Source organism: Anarrhichthys ocellatus, unplaced genomic scaffold (assembly GCF_004355925.1).
Source record: "Anarrhichthys ocellatus isolate YVR2014 unplaced genomic scaffold, GSC_Weel_1.0 scaffold6, whole genome shotgun sequence".
NCBI classification, from domain to species: domain Eukaryota; kingdom Metazoa; phylum Chordata; class Actinopteri; order Perciformes; family Anarhichadidae; genus Anarrhichthys; species Anarrhichthys ocellatus.
In genome coordinates, this window is record NW_022280036.1 from 10117313 (window position 1) to 10141759 (window position 24447).

The following is a 24447-nucleotide window of genomic DNA, read 5'->3' on the forward strand; positions in this document are numbered from 1 at the left end:
GTAGCAAAGAGTCGGCAAACTGCAAAGTATGTTACACAGCATCGATATGTATCTCACGTCTTTAACTAAAGCCGGCAGACATTAAGCATGTAAGTTACTGGTCATATAAGACCATGTAAGGCTGATGCCGCAAAAACCCTGAATGCGAGTGTGATTTATGTTTGTCATCGAATCCACTTTTGTGTTTTTTCTTCTTTCAAACGTCACATGGTCTCGCTTTAAACAGGGTTGTAAAACATGCGGTTCTCTGTTGTAAGTCTGAGCCTTTGAAACGTAGTCTCCAAACATTGTTGTTTATCACTGACTGCAGTGTTTTCTGTTGTTTATAGATGGACGACGAGGCCTCGCTGTTGCCACGGAAACTTCAGGCGGCTCTTGAGCAAGCGCTGGAGCAGAGGAATGACATCATCAGCCAGGACTCTGACAGCGAGTCAGACGAAGGTGAATGAGTGACAAATCATCATTTCTTACCGAGACAGGTTCCTTGTTAATTGGCGCAACAGTTTCTGTGGCAGAACACGTTCGGTCCAAGTCTCTGTGAAACTCTGACATCTTCTGCACCGACTCCTCATCACAGTGAGTCACGAAGGCTCACCTTAGAGATGAGAAAATATGTGTTTTTCTGATGATGAGAGGTGCGTGTCAAGCTGACTGGTGCCAAATTACGCTTACTTTTTTATGTGTCATTCAGAGGGTTCATTTTTCTATAAGTAATATGGTGGCAAAACAACATTAAAACATCCATGAGTTGTACAATAGTGAGAAGGAAAAAAAATCTTTCTGGATTAATCCCTTTTCCTTTGTGTCTACAGAGTATAACTCCTTGAACAGCCTGGTGTCGGAGGCCTTCATCCGCTTCTTCCTGGAGACCATCGGCCATTACTCCCTGTTTATCACGCAGAATGAGCGCGGAGAGCGCATTTTCCAAAGAGAGGCCTTCCGCAAGTCCGTGGCATCTAAAAGCATCCGTCGTTTCCTGGGTGTCTTCATGGAGTCTCAGATGTTTGCTGGGTTCATTCAGGATCGGGAGCTGAGGAAGACCCGGGCTAAAGGTAGACTGTCCGTTCCCTGAGTGTCAGTTGTTTCCAGGTCTGTACACATCTCTCTAAGGATTTCCAACCTTGTACTATCTAAAATACTAACTGTGCAGGAGAGGGCACTGCAGTAACACTGATCTCTAGTGGCTGAAAGGTATCATCAGCATGTTTTCTCACCACACCACTCTGCTCCTTGGCAGACAAAATAATTGTAACTTCCTGCAATATGAGATGTTTCATTCTTTTTCTTTTTTTTCTTTCTTTTCTTGTCCCATTGGCAGGTTTGTTTGAGCAAAGGGTGGATCAGTATCTGGAGGAGCTGCCAGACACAGAGCAAAGTGGAGTCAACAAGTTTCTGAAAGGCCTTGGTGAGTCCTGCAGCAGACACACGAGACTAGACTCGTTGTTTTCTCCAACAGTTTTAAATCAGGCTGCTCTTGTATTTTCTCTTTAGCTTTGTTGAAAACCCTGACACTGCAAGATTAGATCACACTTTTCCATATTTCAATTGCTGCTACTCATTTGCTCTGTCCAGATTTGAACTCATCAGTGTTTAATTAACATTATGTAATAATCAAGGAAAGTCTGTCAAAGGTTCATAATAAGGTTACAAATGTGTTTTTCTTAGTGTGACATCACCTGGATGTTTGAGCCTTGCTGTGCAGAATGATGCATGTGCAGAGTTTGACACCAGAAGGCTGTTTTAACATTCATCTGCTGAAGGGAGAAAGTTTACCTTTGCCAACTTGAAATTTCCGTTTCAGGCCTGTAATACTTCATATAAGCAGGATGTTGTGTGTTTATCCAGAGTATTTTTCATGTCTTTAAACATGTCTGGAGGGGATATTTAAACATTTTTATCTGGAATCCACACACTTGAGCAGATATTCAGATTTCTACTTGGATTGTAGACAGATGCCTCGTGGTTAAATCAGACCAAACTCCACGTAATCTCAGCCTGGTTTAATCCCCATATACAGTTTAATAACCTGAATAAAATTGAAACTCTTAGATGTTGATGTATTTGACATATTTTAATATAATTGTTTTAACTATTTTCAGGAAGTAAAATGAAGTTTCTCCACAAAAAGAACTGAGGAGAATTCATCCTCCTCTTTTCAGTCGTACAACAAACTGAAGACCTGATGTCTCAAGTCTCTGCATTATGATGATTCTCACCTTTTTATAACGTTTTAAAAAAAATAAACATGTACATATTATTTCACTGTAAGCTGGCTGTGATACTCTTCAGTGTATGTTTATAGTACCTTATGAGATAGCGCTAGTAGCACGGTACTCAGCGAGTGAGCCGTAGAGTAACCACTGATGTCCAGGTGTGCGTGTGAAGAGTGTTATCAGGACGTGTGAGTGTATGTGACCTGACATGGGCATAGATGTACAGTTCATATGTTTTCATTTTGCATTATTTCACCACAGTGTTGTCCTCTGTTTAAGGAGTGTAGAACCTATTCGAAAACTGTACATGCATCAAGACAATGAAGAAAATGATTGTAACTCTTCTTAGAGTCTTTTGCAATCTTTTATTAAAAACATGTTCAAATGCTTCAAAGTGCACAGTATTGACTTTACTAAAAATATTCATGTTAAATATTTGTGTTGTTAACTATTGCTTAAAGACCAAACTAGGATTTTGACTCATCATAAATCTGTTTGTATTTTTCTCACACACACTTGTCAGCCAAGTCATATCAGCCAAAAAGCCCACTTATCAATAACAACATTACAGATGTACTCAACAGCCTTAATTACTCACAAAACAAGACCCAAAGCACATAGACATCCCTTTTATAAACAGAAATATGTAATTCACAGTTTGTCAGATGATATAAAAATCATCTCTCTTTACATCCGACATCTCAATGACAGCTTCCCCCAAAGCTATGCATTAGGAGAAGCTGGTAAGATCCCAAAAGGCACAGTTAGTCTAGCACCAGCTACCACATGCTGCCGGTAACCTTATTACGTCTCTGCACATCACTCTGGTGGCTGTCACTGACGTGCTGTTATTAGCTCTCCTAACTGAGAGGCTCGCTGTTGATTCCAGCCGCCATATTACTTTTTCTCTGCTTGTGTCCTTTATAGCAATTAAGGGTGACATTTGACGTGAAGTAACTGTGTTCTCTGTTTAGTATTAAACTGAACACCTACTCTATATCCCTTTTCTTAGCTTACATTATTTATGTCACATTTCAAGGTCGTAGTACTTTATTTTTATTTTGTAAAACCATAATTTCACCTCCTCTTCATTTCAAAAGGAGATTTTGTACTTTTACTCCACTACATTTATCTGATGGCTGTTGCTTTACATATTAATATTACATATTAATGCAATGGTTTCAATCAATGGTTTAACACCTTTAAAATGACTTGTACTCAGAGTGATACTGTGACTTGAGTATATTTTGCTACTAAGGCTTTGATAAACTTAAAGAAATGTTTAAATGCTGTAGTTTATGAGAATAAGTTTATGAGAATAAATTTACATGGTGGTATTTGGTTCTTTAAGGACAATTGTTAACTTCTTCCACCAGACTAACTGATTTGATGAACCTTTGATTTGATATTGCAATAAAATTCATAGACTTTGTTTTTCATCATATTTGTTTTAAGGCAATATTGTAATATGACAGATATAAATTATATCATTCATATATGAAGACTTTTGTTAAGCGTCAACTTTAGTTTACGTATGTTTCTAATTTGAGCCGCAGCAATGGAAGGTAACTAAGTACATTTGCTCAGATATTGTACCCAAGAACAATGTTTAGGTACTTCACTTGATTACTTTAAACTACCTAACAGTATATTCAGTTAATCTTCCATCTTTAAATGCTGATTTAATGTTAATGCAGCAATAATTTAATATATAGGGACCATTGTGCTGCATGAATACTTTTACTTTTGACGATTTAAGTGCAAATAATACTTGTGCATGATTACTCGGATACAATTTCTAATGCACGGTTTTTAATTAGTTTTAACATGTTCTATAAACATCCTATTACAAGTAAAAATCCTGAATAAAAAGGACACTTGTGTAAAAGTACAGAGGTACTATAAGCAAAATGTTCTTAAAGTGTCAAAAGTATAGGTACTCACTATGCAGAATGGCTTCTTTCACAGTGTTATATTATTACACAGAATATACTAATATTCTGTGTTATCACTAACAATACATGCAACTACTGAATAAGTGTCAAATAAATGTAGTGGCGTAAAATGGAAGTAGCTTATGTCAAATTGTGTACTTGGTTGCATTCCACCACTGCTTATAATGGATACTATTCACATTGTGGTACTGTTACTTTACATATATAATATGTGAATAGGATGTGAATACTTCTTCCATCACGTTGCAGCAGTGATGTTTCCATAATGCCTTTCTTACAAACTTTCCAAAAATAATCCAGTCTCCTCACCAAGTGTTACAGCTTTGAGAAACGTCAGAAGTATTGCATGAGAGAACGAATGTAAAATCTCACGATTAACTGCGAGACTTGGATATCTCCAAAATTTTGGCCGGTCTGAAGAGCGACATCCGATGAGGGGGACTTGCACTCGGAGATGCACGGGTCAAGGTAAAAGAAAAAAAAAAACACTCTCGCACTTAGGACAGAGACACAGCAGCACAGCTGACATCACTGACAGGCCGACAGAAGTGCAGTTGCTCGGCAGACAGTCTCGCTCACACTCTGACATCCTCACACGCGCTCACTCTGATGTTTACCTGACATGATGCTTTTGCACGAGCTACGCACTTCACGAGCGGATTTTGTTCACAGACACAGTTTGTGGATGCTCTGTGCACCAAACTATCCGTGTACTGACTTTATGTTTGCGGGCTGTCCTCTTGTTTTGTTGTGGATTGCACCATGATGCCATGATAGGGGCGTAATCTCATGCGCACTTTCTGAAAAATAATATCACGCTCAGTGATGCGCTGGAGGTGATGTTGCTAATGCAGAGGCAGGCTGAGGATGCGGGGGCAGACACTCTGCAGTTTGACTGACAAGCTGGTTGTTATTAAGCGAAGACGCGTTCATAAAGTGCTGTCACGGTGACACGTTCATGAACAGATGGAACAGGCAGCCAAACGTGTAACAAGCCATAAGGAAAATCCCAAATTCCCACAGCTTTATATACAGCGAGTAATACATCACAACACTACAGTGGTCTGCCCATACTGATTCATTGTTTTATATTGCTATATTTCAGACAGAATAACACCATATCACAAACTGGATAGTTGCAACAAATGAGAAAAATCTGTAGTTTTTTCAAGACAAGTTAAAGCTCCCATTCAATTTCACTACATGGAAATAAAATAATGTATTAGGCATTGGGGCAAATCCGATTTAATTTTTCTCAAAGTTTTGGGGTAGTCTTTCCTTTTCTAAATTAAGGGGACTTGGAGTCACAATTTGTGATGTTATGCTATATAGATAAAACTGGCTTTTTCCGGGCCATAGCAACGATTTTAGAAATATTTGTCGAATTCATCTCAGTGCAACCTCACTGATGAAATCCTTGAGTAGTCTTTAAAAAAGCCTCTAAATGTTTGTTTCCCCCCTTATTTTATTCAGGAATTTACCTGTAATATATTCTGTAAATTCTGTCTCTCTCTGACACATGCTTCAAGTCCTTAATTAGATTTAATTTAAAGTAATATGTTTGCTTAAACTGTCAAATAAAAACAATAAGAATCATCCTTCAAATCCCACCATAATTGAGAGAATGTAATTGATCAATATAATATAATCAATCAATCAATAAACAGGTTTATATTGATATTGAATTAAGTGACTACATGTAGGCTAATTTAATCACTCACAGCGGAGGACTAACTTTACAGCTTTCTGGATCTTTTTGACCATTTTGGTCGAGCATCATACAACAGCTATAACTCTCTGTGTTTGTAAAAGCCAATTTTTGCAACAGAGTTAGCAACAACAGCAAACACAACAACAACAACAACTTAACAAAGCAATAATATGTTAGCTTGTTTGTTCTTCCTCTGTCCCCTGGTGGCTAAACATGTATTATACACCAGGGTTGTTTTTAAGGGAGCTTTAAACAAGAGATAACTCCATGGATAAGAACAATGGTGTGACTGCTGTGCATTGTCTTTAACCGTTTGACTTGAGGCTCATAGTGAGATCCCATTAGCTGAAGCAGTTCAAGCACCTCATGATGAGAAGATCAACATAATGGATCAAATATCTCTTAACAATCTTGTTTCTGTGTGAAGTAGCAGCAGCTAAGATTCATAAGAAGAACTCCTACCGTGGGGTTTTGTTATTTCTTGTTGTAATTTCTTAAGAATTTATTTGCATTTCATAATCATGAGGCAAGTGAAGATTTTTACTCTCCAGTTGATGGATTTCTTTGCAGCACAGTAAGTAACCTATTTGAGAACAGAAGTAGTTAAATAACATAACAACTTTAGAGTTGTTGAAGATAATCCTGCTTTCTCTGTGATCTCATCACTTCAGTGTTAATAGATGTTACATAGGGGGTGCTTTCAAGGGAGAGATCACTGTGCAGGTTTCTATTATTGAGACATCCCTTGAGATGGCATGCGTATCTAGTGCCAGCTTCACTTAACAGGGCAGGGAGAGTTGGCGGGAGGTTTCAGTTTAAAGGATAAATGCAGTGAAGGTTCAGAGAAAGAAAGTGCACAGTTTGAAAATGCTACAGAGCTGAGTGAACTAGAGGCAAGGTGTAATGCGACAGACTAATTGTGTTTCAAATTAGGTCTTTGAGTGCAGAATGGGTGATGGGATTGTTCTGAGCTCCCCACTGAAGCACCCAAGGATGAGAAAGTTGTCAGATTTGTAGGTCAGGCTGCAGGGGCTGTTGTTAGGCAGACTTGCTCACAGCTTGAGATGTCTCAGTGGTTTGGCACTGGTTATATGGCGAGTGTTTGTTTTAAGTTTGGATTGGTTTCAGCAGTACCCTGGTCCCTGGTTCCCCTTTTTCAACTTTCATATTGTCTTGTTTTTTTTTGCAAATGCAGGGTCAAAATATAATCAGTTCTGTATCTAAAAAAACCTTCATCTTTGTCTACAGTTGGCTCCTTTTCTTTCTTCTTATAGTGTGCTCTGTTCATTTTCTCTGACATGTTGAGTTAAAATCTTAATTGATTTCACAGTGTTGGAGGGAATTGCAGGAGGGTACCCTGGTCCCATCTGGAGCTTATCAGAGCCTGACCCGGTTTCGGTATGCTACGTTAGCATGTAGCTCCGTTGGGACCTGTTCCCTCCTCGTTGCTGACAAAGAGAAGAAGGCCACAGCCGTCCTATCTTAGCTCAGCCCCACATACCCCGACTCGACCTGAGCCGAACATCGCCTGATCCTGCCTCACGCTGCCCTCTCCAAAAAACTAAAAGTTGCTTACAGTACACTTTCTCCCTCCCTTACTCATTGTAGGTCACTTGGTCTTCCTTCCTCCATTTTGGAAAGGGCTTCCGGGGATATTTTGCCCTACAAAAAAATAATTATCTTATCTCCCTAATTCCCAGTTATTATGCACAGGCTTATTTAAGAAAAAGGATTAGATTTTCTCTCTTTTTCGGTGGCTGCAACAGCATGCAGGGGGATGAATATGACTGTGACACTCTCCTCCACAGCAGTGAGGGGGTCCTACACTTGGATGAACTGGGGGAGGAGAGAGCACAGTGAGGCTGTCATGTAAGCCGTCTCCTCTGGGGCCACCTCTCTGTGCGTGCTGCTTCCTGCCTCAGGTAGAAGCCTCAGTGCTTCTGCTGCCGAGTTGTCAGGCTGCTCGCGCTCCTCTCCCTCCCGCTGAGAAGGCAACAGCTCCACTCTCAAAGCACTGAAATGGAGAAGGTAAGATGTTTGTTTCAGCATTGTTTCCTATCTTGATCTTGACACAGCTGGAGGTTGTTTATTTTTGTGCATTAGTTTCTGAGTTTGCACTGTTGATCATGTGATTGAACCCCTTTAGGGCACTGTGGGCCTTTCTGTGTAAAGTTGACATGCTTCCTATGTTTGTGGTGCTCTCTCTTCACCCTAAGAGGCATGTTAGATATTAGGGATACCCCTGCCGTTACATTTGGACAAGTGTTCAGGTTTTAAAACTGGATTTGTTCCAGAGGCGCTTTTCACCGATCCTGAATTGGTAAGAAGGTTCAACTGCAGAGGATGAATCTCCCCACAGGGAATAATAAGTCATAACCTAGCAGGCTGCACTGTGCAACATCTTACTCGGTTTGCTTAGACATCTTGCGTGCTCTTTTAGTTATATCTGAAACAAAATCAGATGTAAACACAAGGGACTAAGAGGCGTTTCATAATATATCCTATTTTAACAGATTTTATGTCGTTCCTTTTTAAAGTTAACTTGCATCATTATGCGCATGGTTGGAAAATTAAATCAATGTTTAAATGTACTCAAACGTTGCTCTAGCACAGGTTCAATTCCACTTACAGTCTCTAAGACATTTGCTAGCATGAGAACAGATAACAACTCTTGGAGGTGTGATTTAGCCCAAAGCAAATGTTTCTGACATATGCCACCTTGTCGTTTTATCACATGGGCATCTCTGTGTGTGTGTGTGTGTGTGTGTGTGTGGGTGTGTGGGAGGGGGTGTGTACTGTCCACTGTATATTTAATACACAAGGAAGGTTTTTCTTTGTGTGTGTCTTTCAGAGCTGCTCAGAGTGCTCAGTGCCCACACTTGCACAGAGCCTGTGTACGCTCTGCAACAAGTGGATGTGTTACCAGTGCACAGATGTGCATCAGCATCAGAGAGCCCCTACCACTTCCCAGTACACAGACATGCACCAGCAACAGAGGCCCAGTGCTGCCCAGTGTCCTGACCGGCTCCAGAGAGGCTCCAGCTCCCTGCTTCTGACTGGACAAGGCAAGATATTTACATTTTTTAAGACTTTGTTACCTCCATTTCCATGCCTGTATGACAGACTATCATCGTGGCTGTGCAGTCTGCCTCTCTTTCTGTCACCACAAAGCCTGTTCTGGCTTCTTTGTTTTCCCTCTGGTGCTCTGTTTGTTTGTTAATCATGTCTCTGCAGGAACCATTGCAATGAATAATGCATGTTAGTGGCGATGGCTGATAATAGTTGCTGGAGATCCTTGTGTTTTATTACACCTCTTTTTAACAAGTGGCCCAGATTCCTTCTTTTTTTGCTAATTTTAGTGTGTTGCTATTTAAAGACCCTCAAATATGCCTGGCAGCTTTGTTGCCAGCTGCTTGTGCAGGTCTGCATCACACAAGTTGTCAAATCATAAAGAATAAGTCCTGGACACCCTTATTGTGATATGGGACTGTTACTGTTTGGTTTGTTTACTTGTGAGAAAACGCTGTGTCTCTGCGCTGAAAGACAGGATGTGGTCAGTCAGATCAGGTTGATGCACACATGGTGATGCTCGGCTCTTTACCACAGAGAGGTGTGATAATCTGCAGGCAGGAGGGGGTTGGCTGAGGTGAGCCGGCCAGCAGAGAGCAGTAGGGCTGCGTTCATTAGCCATATCCTGCTATTATTAGGTAGACGTTCTGTGGGCCAACAGTTTCTACGGTGACCTATTTAGAAATGTGTGAGAGCTAGAGAGTGCATTAGTATGTGTGCAAGTGTGGTTGGTTCATCAAAGGCAGATTGGACAGCTCTGAAATATTGTTCACCTACATTTCAATACTCAACTTGCAACCTATTTCCCGCAATTGTATTATTATTTCTGTATCGTAGTGCAGAGGTAGGCCAGTTTTAATGATGCATATCAATATAACTAATCGCAGTTTACTTTTAACCCACCGTCCTACTTGTAGCACCATGTACAAGTTTAACTTCCACTACCTTAAGAGAGTCATAGTTACTCCCGCTTTTTACCCGCGCAATATGGCTCCTGTGGCCTACTTTGACCACGTCGTGCCTCGGCTGTGAGTGTCCGATTCTGTATCCACCTTCATAGGTCTTTAGAGGTCGACGTGGTCTACAATTCGGCGTAGGTGCCCTGCCTGTGCGTTCTGTATTCGCGGAGATATGGGCCGCGCAAAACGGCACTTTCGTTGGAGGAAACAGAGTTTTGGCGCTCGTCTTTCGCTGGGATTTTGACAGAGTATTGCAGCTATTTTCGTCGACCTTGCGTACGTGCTGGCCCGGCTGTGAGTGACTGATCCTGGTGCCGCCTGATTCTGCGTTTAGAGGACGTCGGGGCCTACAATTCGGCGTAGGTGTCCCGGCTGTGCGTTCTGTCTTCGCGGAGATATGGACCGCGCAATATGGCTCCTGTGGCCTACTTTGACCACGTCGTGCCTCGGCTGTGAGTGTCCGATTCTGTATCCACCTCCATAGGTCTTTAGAGGTCGACGTGGTCTACAATTCGGCGTAGGTGCCCTGCCTGTGCGTTCCGTTTTCGCGGAGATACTTTTCAGTATACTATGAAAAACTATATGAATACAAAGAGATAATGAGTGTATTGAATGATTAGGCTTTCATATTTAGCTCATTATGGTAATGTTTAGGAAGAAAGCCATGTTAAAAAAATATATTTATGAAATATAATATATATATATAAAAATATAGTGTCTCCCCGTCTTCAAAACAGCCAGGCTGTCTAAAAATATAATACATGCTGGAAAACTTTATTGCCAAATTCATTGCCTGGGTCTAATAAAAAATGTCAATTTGTTTCAATTTAGGCAAACCACACCCAAAATTGGGGTGGTTGTTAAAATTAATAGATTATTTACACTGGACATTCTGGAAAATATGCCTACTCCCTTTCCAGATGAGTGTTAGATAAGAAAATTGATACCACTCTCACATTTATACGGAAGAAGCTACTGATTTTAAACCATGTTAAGATGTCTCTGTCTCGATATTTTACCTTCATTTGCCCTACTCCTAATTACTCAAAAAACACAACATTTTAAACTTGGCAAGTTCTGAAGTGCAATTGACGCATGAGATGATGCATGCCTTTCAGGCATCAAGATAACTAAAATACAAATTAATATCCAAACCAATTGTTCTGTTTATGAAACAAATTTCAACCCTAATCAAATTTAATTTAGTTCCTCTAATAAATCGATTTGATATTTTTATTTGACTTATAAGAACTCTCTGTGAGTCAGTCAGTCAGCCAGTCAGTAGTTAGTTAGTTTAAATACTACGTGTACACACTAATGGTCCTCCTCTAGCTGTTCGTGTGAATTGCTAATTCTCCTCCTCCCTCCGTCCGTATGTCTTTTAGGCCCGGGGTCGTATCCTTGTTCCCTTCTGATGTGCAATTCTCACAGACAGGAGCCCTTGGAGCTGTTTTGTGAGTTATGTGACCTTCTGTGCTGTAGCAGCTGTCACCTGTCCTCCCACAAAAACCACAGGTCAGTCCTCAGATACACAGCACAAGGACACTGCAGAGAAGTGCTAACCGCAGGTTAAAAACTTCCTCTGAGCAACAACTCTCTTGAACTGCCTTGTCACTTTTATCATCTGTGTCTGCATACACTACCCTTGGCTCACCTAATACCTATTAAGTATTCATATGATTTTGTTTTCTGTGATGTTACAGTACAGTAGCTGCCTCTAAGGTCACCTGCATAATGTCTTGTCCTCAGGGGAAACAATTTTAATTGTGGTGTTCTTCGTGCCCGAAGAATAAATTAGTGAACTTTCTGTGTGGTGGATGCTATGATCTCTCGTGTGTTCAGGGTGGTGCAGATTGGGAAGGCCCTACAGGATCAGCAGTGGCTGTTTGACAGCCTGATGGTTCAGGTGGATGAGAGGAGGTCTGCAGTGGAGAACAATGCTAAGCAGATAGAGGACAGGTGGGTGAAGAGTTATAATCATAGTCCCAAGTCTGAGCAACCTCTGCCACAAATGCTCAATAATTTAACAGGGTGAATTACAGCAAGCCAATGCATAAATTAATGTCTGAAATGCTGCTCTGTTCTTCTGCATTTGGGATTTTTCTCACACATTTATTTTCTCCTTTCTGTCTTCGAAGACTTCATGGAGTAAAGATTGCACACAGGAAGGCAGAGAACCAGATTAAAATGGCAAAGATGATTATGATGAACGAGCTTAACAAACGAGCCAACCTATTAATAGAGCAACTGGAGGTAATTACTTTCTTTTTCTTTCCTTCTCATCGTTCAGCCAGCTGTGAATCTATATGCAAAGAATCAGTAACCGTCGTGATGTAATCAGTCCTGAAAGCAACCAAACAAGGACCCCTAATAATCTATCAAAACTGCTTAAGCAAACATCTCAGGAACTACGTCTGTCACAAAAAGAGCCATTGAGTCAGCCCACAGTCCAGCCGTGACTCTCTGTGTATCGGTAATTACTTGATGCATTTTTCTGGGTTTCTTTGCAGAAAATCTCAGAGGACTTCCAGCAGTGTCTGGAGGACCAGCTGCAGGGGGCAATCGAGATATGTGGCCAGCTGGACCATGTTCAGAAGTTCATCACCTGGGCCACGACACACCACTGCAGAGGCCCGGTACTCTTCAGCAGGGCTCTGGTACGTCGAGAGGGCAGGCAACAGACGTCCACTATCTTATTGTAACACACACAGCCCTATGAGGAAGGAGTAATTAATTGCCGATGCTTCTTTGTATTTTAAGGGGAATTTCAACTATTATCCGCTTAAAGTTTATTAGTCACCCTACTACTGGAAGCAGTTGTACAATGTCTCCTGGGTTTCTAGAGCTTTGTAACAGTAAGCCTGAGTAAATTACTCAAGTTGCATCACTGGGGTATTTCGGCTCCGGCTTGGAAACTACAAATTAGATAAAGAGAAAGCCTGTGTTATAAACTGGGAGAGTGGAGTTTGAAAGATGCAGGCATTTACCAGACAGGGAGGGTTAAACAGAAGACAATTTTTGACAATTTTTTTGCACACCTCTTGTGATGCCTGTAACTTTAGGGAAGTGCAATACAAAATTACTTGCATACTCTTTTGATGTTATATTCATGGCTGGTGCTTTTTTCAGTGTAGGATGTAACTCTAGTCTTCTAAAGCTAAGAGTGGGATATCTGTGTTATTGCAGCCTGGTCTTGGTGTTTGATTTCCTGCCGCTTTTCTTTCAGCATTAGGTGTCAACTTTATTTTTTATAATTTTACTATAGAAATCAGTGACAGCAGCGGGGTTTGTGGAATGCGTCCTGTTTTTTGTTAATAGAATATATGTTCTTCAGATTTCTCTTCAGATGCAGCAGCTGCTTGAGTCGTCACTCCACTCAGACTCTTGGAGTCCTGTCAGGATCAAATTCAATTGGGACGCAAGTTACTGGACGAAGCAGATTTCTTCTTTAGGTATAATTATTGTTATTGAAGTGAGATGGTTGTATTACTATGGTTGTATTACAGGTAAATTCTCATTATTCAGAAAGAGATTGAAACTGAAAATGAGCCCACATGAAAAATGTTTATGTATTAGAATAAAATCTAATTTTTGCAAAACAGAATTCAATGAATTTGCAAAAGTTTTTTATGGCATTTAAGCATACTTGTTATTGCTGTGTGAATAGTGTTCAATGCATCACTATCAAAATGTTTGCCAAAGTGAGATACCTTCTCAATCCAAAAACAATTCTGTTGCATAGCTGAAGCAAACAATTGTTAATGTTTGCTCGACCTACTGCATCATTTGGTTGGACAGAGCTCTTAATGTAACTCTGTGTCTCTGCAGGCCAGCTGACTGTTGAAGGGGGAAACAGCATTTACCCTCAGGGCTTGGCCTGCTCCAGTATTCTCAGGCCTCAGCCAATCACCCGCTTGGCTCTGCCGTCCGTGTGTCACAGAGGACGAGAACCAGGCTGTGGGTACCAGAAATGCTGCGAGCTCCAAATGTGCTGCGTCCATGGCATTCCCTCTCAACCAGATATCTCCAGTCTGGATAAAGGCCGTCTGGAAGCCGCCCTTTATAACTCCAGCTGTGTTCAGCCTGCCCTTTTCTCTGCCTCCTTGCACCAGAGCCAGCAGCTCCAGAGGTGCTGGGACCCAGACACCTCGTCGCAATGTCCTCCCACTTCATCACCTGTCCCGATCATGAGACCCATCCAGCTCCACTGCAGTCGAGGATCTACATCCCAGCCACAAGCTGCTGCCTCTCAGCCCCAGTCTCAAACTAAATCTTATCTCTATCGCCAACATCAGAGAGAAGTTCTTCCAGACAGCCAGTCTCAGCCAAGTGCAGACCATTGCAGGCCAGGCCAACGTCAGAGGAAGCTGTCGACCAGCACGGCTCTGCAGCAGCAAGTCAGCCACACAGTCGTGGACAGAGATGTAATGACTGAAGAGAACTGGGAGGAGAGGTGCAGAGTGGAGGAGGCTCGAGGACAAATGGCAGCGGTTGAAAGCAGAGCGCTGCTGGATGTGGAACTGCAGCAGGACAGGAGGGAGCAGAGTCCTGTCCAACAGCAGCAGCAGCAGCTCCATGTTCCTCCTGCAGCAGAGCTGAGAAAAGAGCTGCAGAGAAATAGACCTGCACTGATGCTCAGAGACCACAGAGATGGCAGGGTGAGAGATTAAGTTAACAATAACCCTAGACTAATACTGAATATTGCAATACGTAAAAAAAAGGAACCCTAAAATTGTTTGTTTGTATATTTGTTTGTGATCAACATCAGTTGTGAGATGTCAGCAAGACATGCGGTTGGATTTTGTGCACCTCAGTCTTCGTTTTTTGTTTCACACGTGGTTCTGCAAAGTTTCTCTGGCCTCAAACAAAACCACACCACTCTGTTTATACACACCTCTCAAAGCCCACAATGTATCTGTCAGAGTCAGTCTATTTCCTACTGAACATAGATGTTCAAATACTCACTCAGACAAACACAAAGAACAAATGACAAAGGCAACAAAGCCTAATTTTAAAAAAATGCATCATGCAGTGACATTTAAATCACATCAAATGCCAGTAGGACAATGTTTTACATATGGGAAGTGGTTATTGTATATTTCTGAAATGTTGAAGGTTAAGGTAGTGTTGAATTTGAGGCGGTACTCGGTTTTAATTATCTCTTAATGACTGAAACTAAAGGACAGCTTTATTTGAATGCCAGAATGGTCGCTTCCCACAGTTGACAGCTAGCCTGAAAACAGATGGTGCAACAGAAATGTGTTCCTGCTTTTATGAAGAAAGGATGATTGGAAAACAAAGACCTGGTCTGACAATTACAGCTGAGCTGTTCTTAGCAATGCATCCCAAAACCAGGAGAGCACTGTTCATCATAATCACACTTGATGCCGGAGGTTTGAGCAGCCACATAATCACCTCGCCCAAAAAGTCTCAGGGTGCACGTTTACGAACACAAGATGCATTATTTAGCATTTTCAAGTCCCACAGCATCGGAAAACTACATAAAACCACTTTGGCGTCATTTATGTACTTAACCTGTCATTAATAAGTCGCTGAGGGAATAGAGGGAGCTGCCAGTTTAATTTCAGCTCTAGTTTGCTCTCTGAGATAAATTTGTACACCCCTCCATCGTTCCAGAGAGAAGGATTATAGTCTATTTTCCTCCACATTCTAAATCCTGCATACGCCTCCCGAGGGGCAAGGATCAGGTAAGTGTTTTAATCGCACGATACTTAAGAGTACATGCTCGGTGTCTACGTGGCCTGAATATGTATGATGATACACTAGAAAAAGAAAAAAAGAGGAAGGCGAGATGTGTTAAAAAAAGAACCTAAATGATTTGTCAGCTCTCCGGCTTTCATTAGCTGAGGTGTTTAAAGGAGCTTTTTGAGACACTTGCATTAGTTGAATTGTAATAGAAGAGAGAAGGAGAGAGTGTTAGTAAATGATTTGCTGTCCTGGTTTAATCAAATGGCCAAACTGCACCCCTGAACTTACATGTTAGCATTGTAACCAAACCTTTTCATTGTCCGTACTATAACATGCAGTTGTGTGGGCCGTTCTCCATGTTTGTAGGGATTGAGTTAAGTGTCTGTCTGTGTGTGCGCTTATGTGACACTCAAGGTGGTTTCCACTGCACACATCCCACTCCTTTTCTCTCCTGTCTGTTGTTAATGGCATGAACAGGGGCATCTGTGCATGTGATACAGCTCGAAAACCTGCTCAGTTTTGCCTGTTTGTGTTTCTGACAGAGATCCACATCCCTGGAGGTGGCGGTGACAGCCCACGGGTGTGTATCTGATGTGCAGAGCAGCAGGCTCAGCCCTAGTTTAGTGTGCACGAGGAGGGAAAGACGCTCCCAGAGCATCCCGGCAGAACTGGCAGCCCCTTCCACCAGCCCTTATACTGAAAGGCCCACAGGATGCACTCACAGCCTCCAGGCAGGAGCTGCAACTAAGGTAACCCTGCATCAGAATATAATCACACAAGTGCAGCTCAGCTGTCAGATAGAATAGAGGTGATCCGTTTGTCCGTTTGTGTGTCAGTTCTGGTATTGCAAAGCAGTAGCCTACCTCATACACAGTCAAGCACAGTTCCACAGAAAAATGAAGATATTACTCTGATTAAGGCCTCCAAATGACTATTATTTTCATCATTGATTAATCTGCCTATTGTCTTCTTGATTGTTCGTTTAATCACTTTGTCTATAAAATGTTAGAAAATAGTGAAACGGTTTTCATTGGAGCTTTCCAGAGGTTTTTCAAGTTACTATATAACGTTGCATATACTAATACGTGTTACATAATGTTTTGTTCTCAGTATGTCAGTATGGATCCCAAACAGAGGAGAGCCTCAGATGGGGTACTTTGTGTTGTCAAGGAAACTTTGTCTGACACAGCGCCCTCCAGAGGACATCAGTCTCCTCTACTGTCCTATAAGACGGAGCCAGGTGCTGCAAAATACTTTCTTAACTTGCGTAACTTTCTTACCATGCGATTGTTTCTCATATCCTCAACTAAACAAAATGTTTCTCTTTAGATCATTCTTTTACTTGTGTAAATGAAGAGCTTGGTTATGAGACCAAGGGGAAATGCAGTGCATCAAGAAACAGCCACAACAGGTGTGTAATAGCTGTCCAGTCAAACATCTGTCCATGCACAAATCATGAAAGTATGGTTTCCTCATTCTTTCTCTACTTGCCTCTAAAGTAACAGAGATGTTCAGAAGGACTCAGGAAGGCCAAGGGTTCCAGTGGTTTGCTTAGAGCGTCTCAAAATACTTGTGTCTCAACTCCCCCCACATGGACGACGACAGAGCGACCCTTTACCTGCCAGCGGGACGGAGAAGAGCGGAACACTGCTGCAGCAGAGGGCCAGGCATGATGCAAGTCCTGAAGTATGTCTCATTTCTTTGCATACAGTAGAGGAAAGGTGATCCTATAAACACACCAGAGGGAGTCGGATTGCAGAAAACCTTTAATAGTGATAAATAATGCTTATGATAATAGATGGCTATATATACATAGTATACAAGTGTATTTTCTAATAAATAGAACATATTTTCATCCATGCCAAAATGTTTTTTAATCAATATGACATCGTATAATTGTATCACCATGTAATTTATATGGTGGAATTTCAAACATCTGTACTTTTTGGATACCAACCAAAATGTGTCAGAGAAAATATCAAAAACTGTCAAGTGAAGTTATTGTTTTCCGACTCAAAAGTCTAACAGTGCTTTGTTCAGGAAGACTTCTTGTATGGCTGCTTGTGTTTAGACAACTATTTGAGAAGTTTTGGTTTTAGTAAAGTATTGTGTTAATTGTTAGTATTGTAACAACGCTGTGATGTGTCAAAGAAAGCAGACTAGACCATGAACAATGTGAAAATGCTTACCATAGGGTTTCATGCCCTATACTGTACATGATCTACAGAATGTTGAAGTAGTTTTGGAATGATAGTTACTAATTTATTTAATACATCTTAGAAATCGCTAGAGCTTCTAGTCGACATGCTTTCAAAATTGTTTAATTCAGCTAGATGCTATAATTCAGCAAATATGTAAAATAAAATATGATAAAAACGCACATGACAACATTTGTTCTCTTCTCTTCTATTCTCCTCCCTTCTCTTCTCCAATGTGCTGTAAACATAGGGGATAGCTGGAGGCTCTGAGACCACGAGGACCACCCGCTCACTCACAGCTCCACCATATGCAGAGCGACAGAACCGTAATCAGTTTACCGCACACTCGACCACCAGAGAGTTTGACAGCCGAGAGACAATCAGCTCCCCTAAAGCACCCACGCCTCCGTCTGCCGACCCTAAATATGTACCACAGAGTTACTCGGCACTGGATCTGGACTCTGACTCTGATCCCAGATCAGTCTCAGAGGACGCAGTTGTTTCTCAGGCTGATCCAGACCCACAGCTATACTCAGATGCATCACTGGATTCTCACCCAAATGCAGAGTCTTTATCTGAGGCTGAACTTGAATGTCTGGCTGAGGAGGAATCACTGGCTGCAGGAGAGATGCGGCTCTGTGGTGAAACTGATATCACGGGGGATTCAGAACCAAGTCTTGAATATGAGGCAGACCCAGAATCAGATGCAGGAGAGGGATCAGAGGATGGCCAAGGGCTGGACACTGATGCAGAATCGGGCGATGCTGAAACCGAATCAGACGTCCAGCCTGACAATGATCCCAGTTTACAGGCCGAGACAGACTCTGACATTGTGTCCGATCAGCCTCCAGACTCTCAGGGCTCTGTGGAGTCTGAGCTCGACGTAGAATCTGAACCTGAACTCCCAACCGACGACCCACAACCACTTCGCTCTGACTTGGAAGAGGAGTCCCACAATGGTGGTGCTCAGAGGCCGCTTTTGATTTCAAACCCTGTCGCTCAAAGAGCCACGGAGGAAGTCCAGCCTGACCAGGACAGTGCAGAGATGGAGAGTGAGGACTTCTGTGCCGTGTGTCTAATTGGAGGGGACCTGCTGTGCTGTGACCGCTGTCCAAAAGTTTTTCATTTGTCTTGCCACATCCCGTCTCTGCTAAGCTTCCCCTCGTAAGCTTCTTATACTGAAACATGAAATGTATCCAGTACATTTAATATTACTCTCTGACCTCCTATGGAGCCGACAGCGTTAACCTGATGCTGTTTCTTATTCTGTTCAGAGGTGACTGGGTGTGCAGCCTGTGCAGAGACGTCATGCAGCCAGAGGTTGAGTATGACTGTGAGAATGAGAGAACATCTGGAGAACAAACATCGTCACATGGACTGCCTGCCTGTGACCAAAGAGTAGGCCATTCTATTAGCTGCATTCATAATAATCATGGCTGGTGGGTTTTCTGTGACTTTGTTCCCTTCCTGCATTCATAACAATTTTCTTTCTGGTTTGGTCATGTTTGTAGAAATGTGAGCGGCTGACTCTACTGATCCTAAGTAACGTCCTGAGTGCTCCCTTCCATGAGCCCGTCAGTCCACTTGTGAGTGATCACCCTTTTACTTTTATAGACCAGTTACAGAAAAGGCCAACTCATTTTGATAATCTCATTTATTTTTCATGATAATTACAGGAACACAGTAGCACCATGAAGATGTTTCTTCGTTGTTTCGGCATACATAAACACACTTAAATTGTTGCTATATCCTTCAGGGTTTGGTGGCTTAACGGTACCCTGTGGAGTTTTTCTGTAACAAACAAAGTTATGTTCATGTTCAGTTTTTCTCACCAAACCACATTGAGTGTTCCCTTAAGGCCTGAAAAATGTGATAAACATTTGCAAAGCTGATTTAAAAAAAAATGTAATGTTAAGGGTAAATTCCACAGGCCATTCATATAGCTACTTAAGGTTATCTCCTCTTGTGTCCAGTGCAGTAAAAATATCACAACTGAATTTAATCAAACACCCTATAAAGACTCTACGGTTTATATATGCGTTGCTGGACCATCTCCATGGTGCATATTTCATCCAAGGCAGGAATAAGGATTCCTCAAGCAAGCAGCCTACAAAGAGGTGGTGCCCTATTTGTCATAATGATCCATAATGCAATCTATGGAACATGTATTTGATGCATTTTGAGTGCAGAAAGACTTATGAGGTAATTACATTGGAATGAGTTACAGGGAGCTAAAGTGTCTGGGTGGATTATATCCAAATCGGTGTTAAATGCCTCTGCTTTGTCATGCAGGCTCGTCATTACTACCAGATCATTAAGAGGCCTATGGACCTGTCCGTGATCAGGGCCAAACTCAACAAGAGGAAAACTCAACATTATAACTCGGCAGAACAGTTTGTTGCTGATGTCTATCTCATGTTCCGCAACTGTGCAAAGTTCAATTATGTAAGTTAAAAATGTGTATCCTGTATGTGTGTATTCAATGTGCAATTTGTCTCATAATCACAATGAATCCTTTACATTCTAAAAATTTAAATCATCAGTCAGTACTTCACCAGCACTGATTTGATGGTAATAGCTCTTTCCCTCTCTGAACACAGCCTGACTCCGAGATGGCTCAAGCAGGCCGCAACCTTGAGGATTTCTTCACCTCCAATCTGAAAGAGGTTTTCCCACACAGAGTTTTCCTTGCAATGGAGGTGGACTCTGACAGCGATGAGTACGATGAGGCCTACAGGACTGCTGAGAGTGGTTTCCACTGGCCAGAGAGGAGAGAGCAGTGCCACAGGAAGAGGAAGAGGAGACACTCTCTCAAGTCGAGAAGACAACACTTCTAACCATGGAGTGCAACAATGGACAAAAAAAATTGCTGTTTTTGTGAGTAATTATGCTGTTTTTATTTAGCAGCCTGTGGGGCTGTGGCAGTGTTTCCATTCTGTAATCTATTTAGTGGTTTGCAATAATATCACAGTGCTGCCATCCGATGGCAGCTGAACATACTGAACTGTACTTCAAATATTTGAAGCAGAACGAATGCTGGAGTATTTATTATCTCTGCGAGCTTTAACCGATCAAAGAAGTAGAAAGTGCAAAACTCGACTAGGTTTCGCTTCATATTATATTCTACTCATTTGGAACCACATCTCATTGGAGATAAACAAATCAAACAGAGTTTGTAGGGTGGCTTCTGCGGCTTTAAAAGATCATATTGCAGTGAGACGAGGCTGTAATTGTTACTGTATCATATCATATTATGCCACTGATGCCCTGGAAATTATTTACATTCAGACCTCCTAAAATCACATACCCAATGTTGTATGCTGTATTGTACAAAGAGGATACAGTAGTTGGATGTTTATTAATCTCAGTTTGCATTTTAATTAAGTGGATTTCTGTACTTTTTTTAGGTGAACATAGCTCTGATTATACACAGCACTTTGAAACTTTGATATGGGTAAATACTGTATTTATCGTATTCGTAAGCACTCAACATATTTATACATGTGTAACTGTATAGCACTTTATTTTATTATATTTCGCATTTTAATTAATAAATGATTGCAGGCAATTATCATAGGTTTGATTATTGATATTATTATGTGTCTCAGTAGCTTTTTTCTGGAAAGCAGCAGTGAATCCTTTTGACTTTGTCTTTTGACCAGAGTGATACAGAATGTGAGTGATTGAGGGCGCTATAGTCAGTGTTAGAACGCAACAGGACACATGTATTTTCATGTTTGTTAGAGGATTTGTTATCCAAATAAAACAATCCAAGAAAATTTCAATTTTACATTTAATCATAAATTAGGTTTGTGTATACATTATGTAAGCTTTTTGTTCCACCTGTGTTTCAACAAAACACTGTACTCCTCTATTATCTAAATATCTCAGGCTTAATAAGAGTGATAGGTATTGATATCCTTCAGTATTGATGATTATTTGTAGAGCCACACTGTTGAGAGAAAATTACATTTTGTAATTGCCGCATTACTTGTTTTTACATATTCTTTACGAGCTTCCTGTATCTTAAGATAGATTTTACTTGACAATAGGAGTAATTACTGCACAAATGAAAGTCTGTGCACTCCTTGGTCATTGTCAAGAGTAGTGAATATACAGTATATGAGATGTTACTTCCTTTGAAATCAGTACATGTAATCATATTTCCTATTGTACGAGGGAAGACTGACAAACTATAGTTGCTGTCACTGTTTCAGGAGTCTGGCTTATTTATTTCTTTTTACTGTAACAGTCAACAATAAATGCACATATATTAGTATCAATAAAATGCATTCAAGATAAATTGTATTTTCTTATTGTTTACCATCTGACATTTATTATCATAAGTTACAGGAAACAAACAAATGGAAAGAAAATAAACTTGTATCACTTACAGAACCACAGTGTACTGCAGAAGTTTTTCTACAGTACACAACCAGCACTCAATATGAATTGCAGCCATTTATAGTTGGATTGGTATTGTTTTTTTTCATCTCCAGTAATTCAAATATAATGATAAAATAAGACTGCAGAACTTTATTTCTAAATGGATTTCAACACGATAGGATGCATTAAAATCTTTTGATTTGGATGTAATTTTCCATTATTTCAAAGGGTCCAGGCAGGTTTAGGAGATAGTGAATACAACATGATTTTGTCTCCCTTGAAAATATCTTCTAAATTTCATCCTCTAATCTAATTTCATTGCGCTTCTCTGAAGTACAGTGATAATAAATCCAGTGTGTTTCAGTTGGATCTCTGATCGGTAAGTGAAACAACAGAAGCCATACTTGTTATTGTGCAGAGCTGCAGAAGATAATTTGTGCAGATTTTGTAGCAAACTGTCCAACACAGGGCATGGATAACATGCATAAGCTCTTTTTAAAAGCTGGTAACTAAAATTAAGTATAGTGAATTGTAACACAATTAACAAATCAATTTCCCTGCAGTTGTTCTAGATAAAGCACTATAAGATGCAAGGATCAGCTTTAAGAGGATGATGAGCACATGAGCAGATACAGCTTATAAAACAGGTGGTAGATGAATCAAGCGCACTGTAAAAATGAAAGTAAGGAAGTAATGCTAACATCTTCATGTTAATTACACAAATAAGTCTATACAAATGTATGTTACAGTTTGAGGATTAGTTAATGCAGTTTGTTTAAGTTGACTTGTTTTTTTTTATTTAGCTTGAACAAAACGCTCATTGCTTCTGAAACCATTATGACAACAGCAATTGGTTATCCTGAATCTTCTGTGGTCTAACACTGATTATTAAAGACAGAGGCTTTACTCTAACTTTTAACATTACTGTGACTGTCGTACACTATTGAAGATTCAAAGCTTTTTAACAACAATTTGTTTGATTGTAAAGCCATATAAGTAACTATCCAGTGAGGATTCACATGTAGCTCCATGTTTCCATGTGTGTTACAAACCTCAGATGTTTTAATGCACTTCCTTCACAGCCTGATGTCATAGCAGTAAGAGGGGGAGCTGGAGGTGGGAGGAGGAGAGTTGGCGGACTTTTTGTCCCAAGTATGGCCTTCAAGGTAGGCATTCCCATCAGAGTGATACAATGATTGTAACTCAGACCAAAACCATTTATCAAACTGCCATGAGTGGCAGAGCTTTGATGGGGAATCAACCAGCCTGGGGGGGTAGCCCCTCCTAGAAGACTGCTCTCAGGGCAAAAAAAATAAATTAGAAATGCTTTTGGCGAGTTTACTAAGCCACCAGCAGCAATCCATATCTTATATCTTCAATCTTTTTGACACTTGCCTCTCCTTGTTTTCCGTCTGCTCTGAATTTCTCAACCTTAGAAACGTCTGTATACAGCTCAAAATGTTCAAACCATTTTGTGCGACTGTATAGATTTGATTAAACATCCAGTTAAAGAAGTTGAATTAGATTTTTCTCGAATACATGACAGAAAGAGAGCTGCAGCTCGCAGGAGTCTGTCTTCAGAGTAGACATGATGTCAAGCCGCTGCCTGGCTCTGATGCTTTTTACTTAGGATACACTGCTGCTCCTGTCTCTATCACATATAAAAAGGTTTTGTGGAAAATGTTTCATTGTAAAACAATATCTATGTCTCAAATTTAAGGGGAATAGTTCATAAGTGCTCTTAATGGCCCAAAATTCCTTTCTGTCAGATTTCAGTATCTGACAGTCTGTTTTAGATTTAGTCACACAATGGAAGGGGGGATGTATCTTATTAGATACATTGATGTCTGGAGAAAGGAAAGCTTTATTGGAGCTTTATTGTTGTTAAACTGAAATATGAGTACAGTACAGAAACTGTCCAACTTGCAGTTTGACATCGGTTGTAAATTGCTGTAAAAATGTTAATTGTTTATTTAGGGATAGGGGGGATAAAATGGCATCTTTTCAAATATTGTGCTGCTAAACTTTCCTTCATGTATTTGTCTGTGTTTCTCTTTGAAAGAACACATACAAAAATAAGTCAAAGGTGTAATATGTACACTGTTTTGGTCAGCGGGCATCTTGCTTTGTTATTTCTCGAGTAAAGTTTGTGACCTTTCATTCTGCAAACTACTAAAACATTACAGGATCATAATGAGATACCTCTGTGACCTTTGATGATCAAAGAAAAGGGCAGACAGACAAGCA

General features: G+C 40.8%; 2 protein-coding genes across 5 annotated transcripts in view; both read left to right on the forward strand.

Annotated features, from left to right (window-relative positions):
* Window positions 1-2602, forward strand: part of dennd2b (DENN domain containing 2B) — a 43013-nt gene extending 40411 nt beyond the window's left edge. For 2 of the 3 annotated variants that reach the window (XM_031846007.1, XM_031846008.1), the window contains exons 17-19: window positions 330-441; window positions 813-1052; window positions 1319-2602. In XM_031846007.1, the coding sequence (XP_031701867.1) occupies window positions 330-441; window positions 813-1052; window positions 1319-1491 (525 nt within the window). In that variant the 3' untranslated portion in view covers window positions 1492-2602. The remainder of the gene's footprint in view (window positions 1-329; window positions 442-812; window positions 1053-1318) is intronic. The other variant, XM_031846009.1, reaches the window with a different exon arrangement.
* Window positions 2603-2699: 97 nt separating this feature from the next.
* trim66 (tripartite motif containing 66) lies at window positions 2700-23989 on the forward strand. Of its 2 annotated transcripts, none has more exons than XM_031846006.1 (18): window positions 2700-4636; window positions 7688-7907; window positions 8731-8944; window positions 11293-11422; window positions 11750-11866; window positions 12046-12160; window positions 12418-12564; window positions 13242-13359; window positions 13736-14565; window positions 16159-16365; window positions 16727-16856; window positions 16946-17027; window positions 17122-17302; window positions 18065-18978; window positions 19089-19212; window positions 19326-19400; window positions 20107-20259; window positions 20415-23989. In XM_031846006.1, exons 2-18 carry the CDS (start codon window positions 7899-7901, stop codon window positions 20649-20651), a joined length of 3783 nt encoding a protein of 1260 aa, XP_031701866.1. In that variant the 5' UTR covers window positions 2700-4636; window positions 7688-7898; the 3' UTR covers window positions 20652-23989. The 2 variants fall into 2 exon arrangements, with proteins under 2 accessions (XP_031701866.1, XP_031701865.1); XM_031846005.1 differs by having other exon boundaries at window positions 17116-17302; window positions 20415-23988.
* The last annotated feature ends 458 nt before the right edge of the window (window positions 23990-24447 follow it).

What these genes read in the sequence shown, in the direction of transcription:
- trim66 (XM_031846005.1), top strand. An exon ending in GGCATGATGCAAGTCCTGAA is followed by an intron (nt 17,303 to 18,064) that starts GTATGTCTCATT and finishes CTGTAAACATAG; the next exon opens with GGGATAGCTGGAGGCTCTGA. An exon ending in ATGAGCCCGTCAGTCCACTT is followed by an intron (nt 19,401 to 20,106) that starts GTGAGTGATCAC and finishes TTTGTCATGCAG; the next exon opens with GCTCGTCATTACTACCAGAT.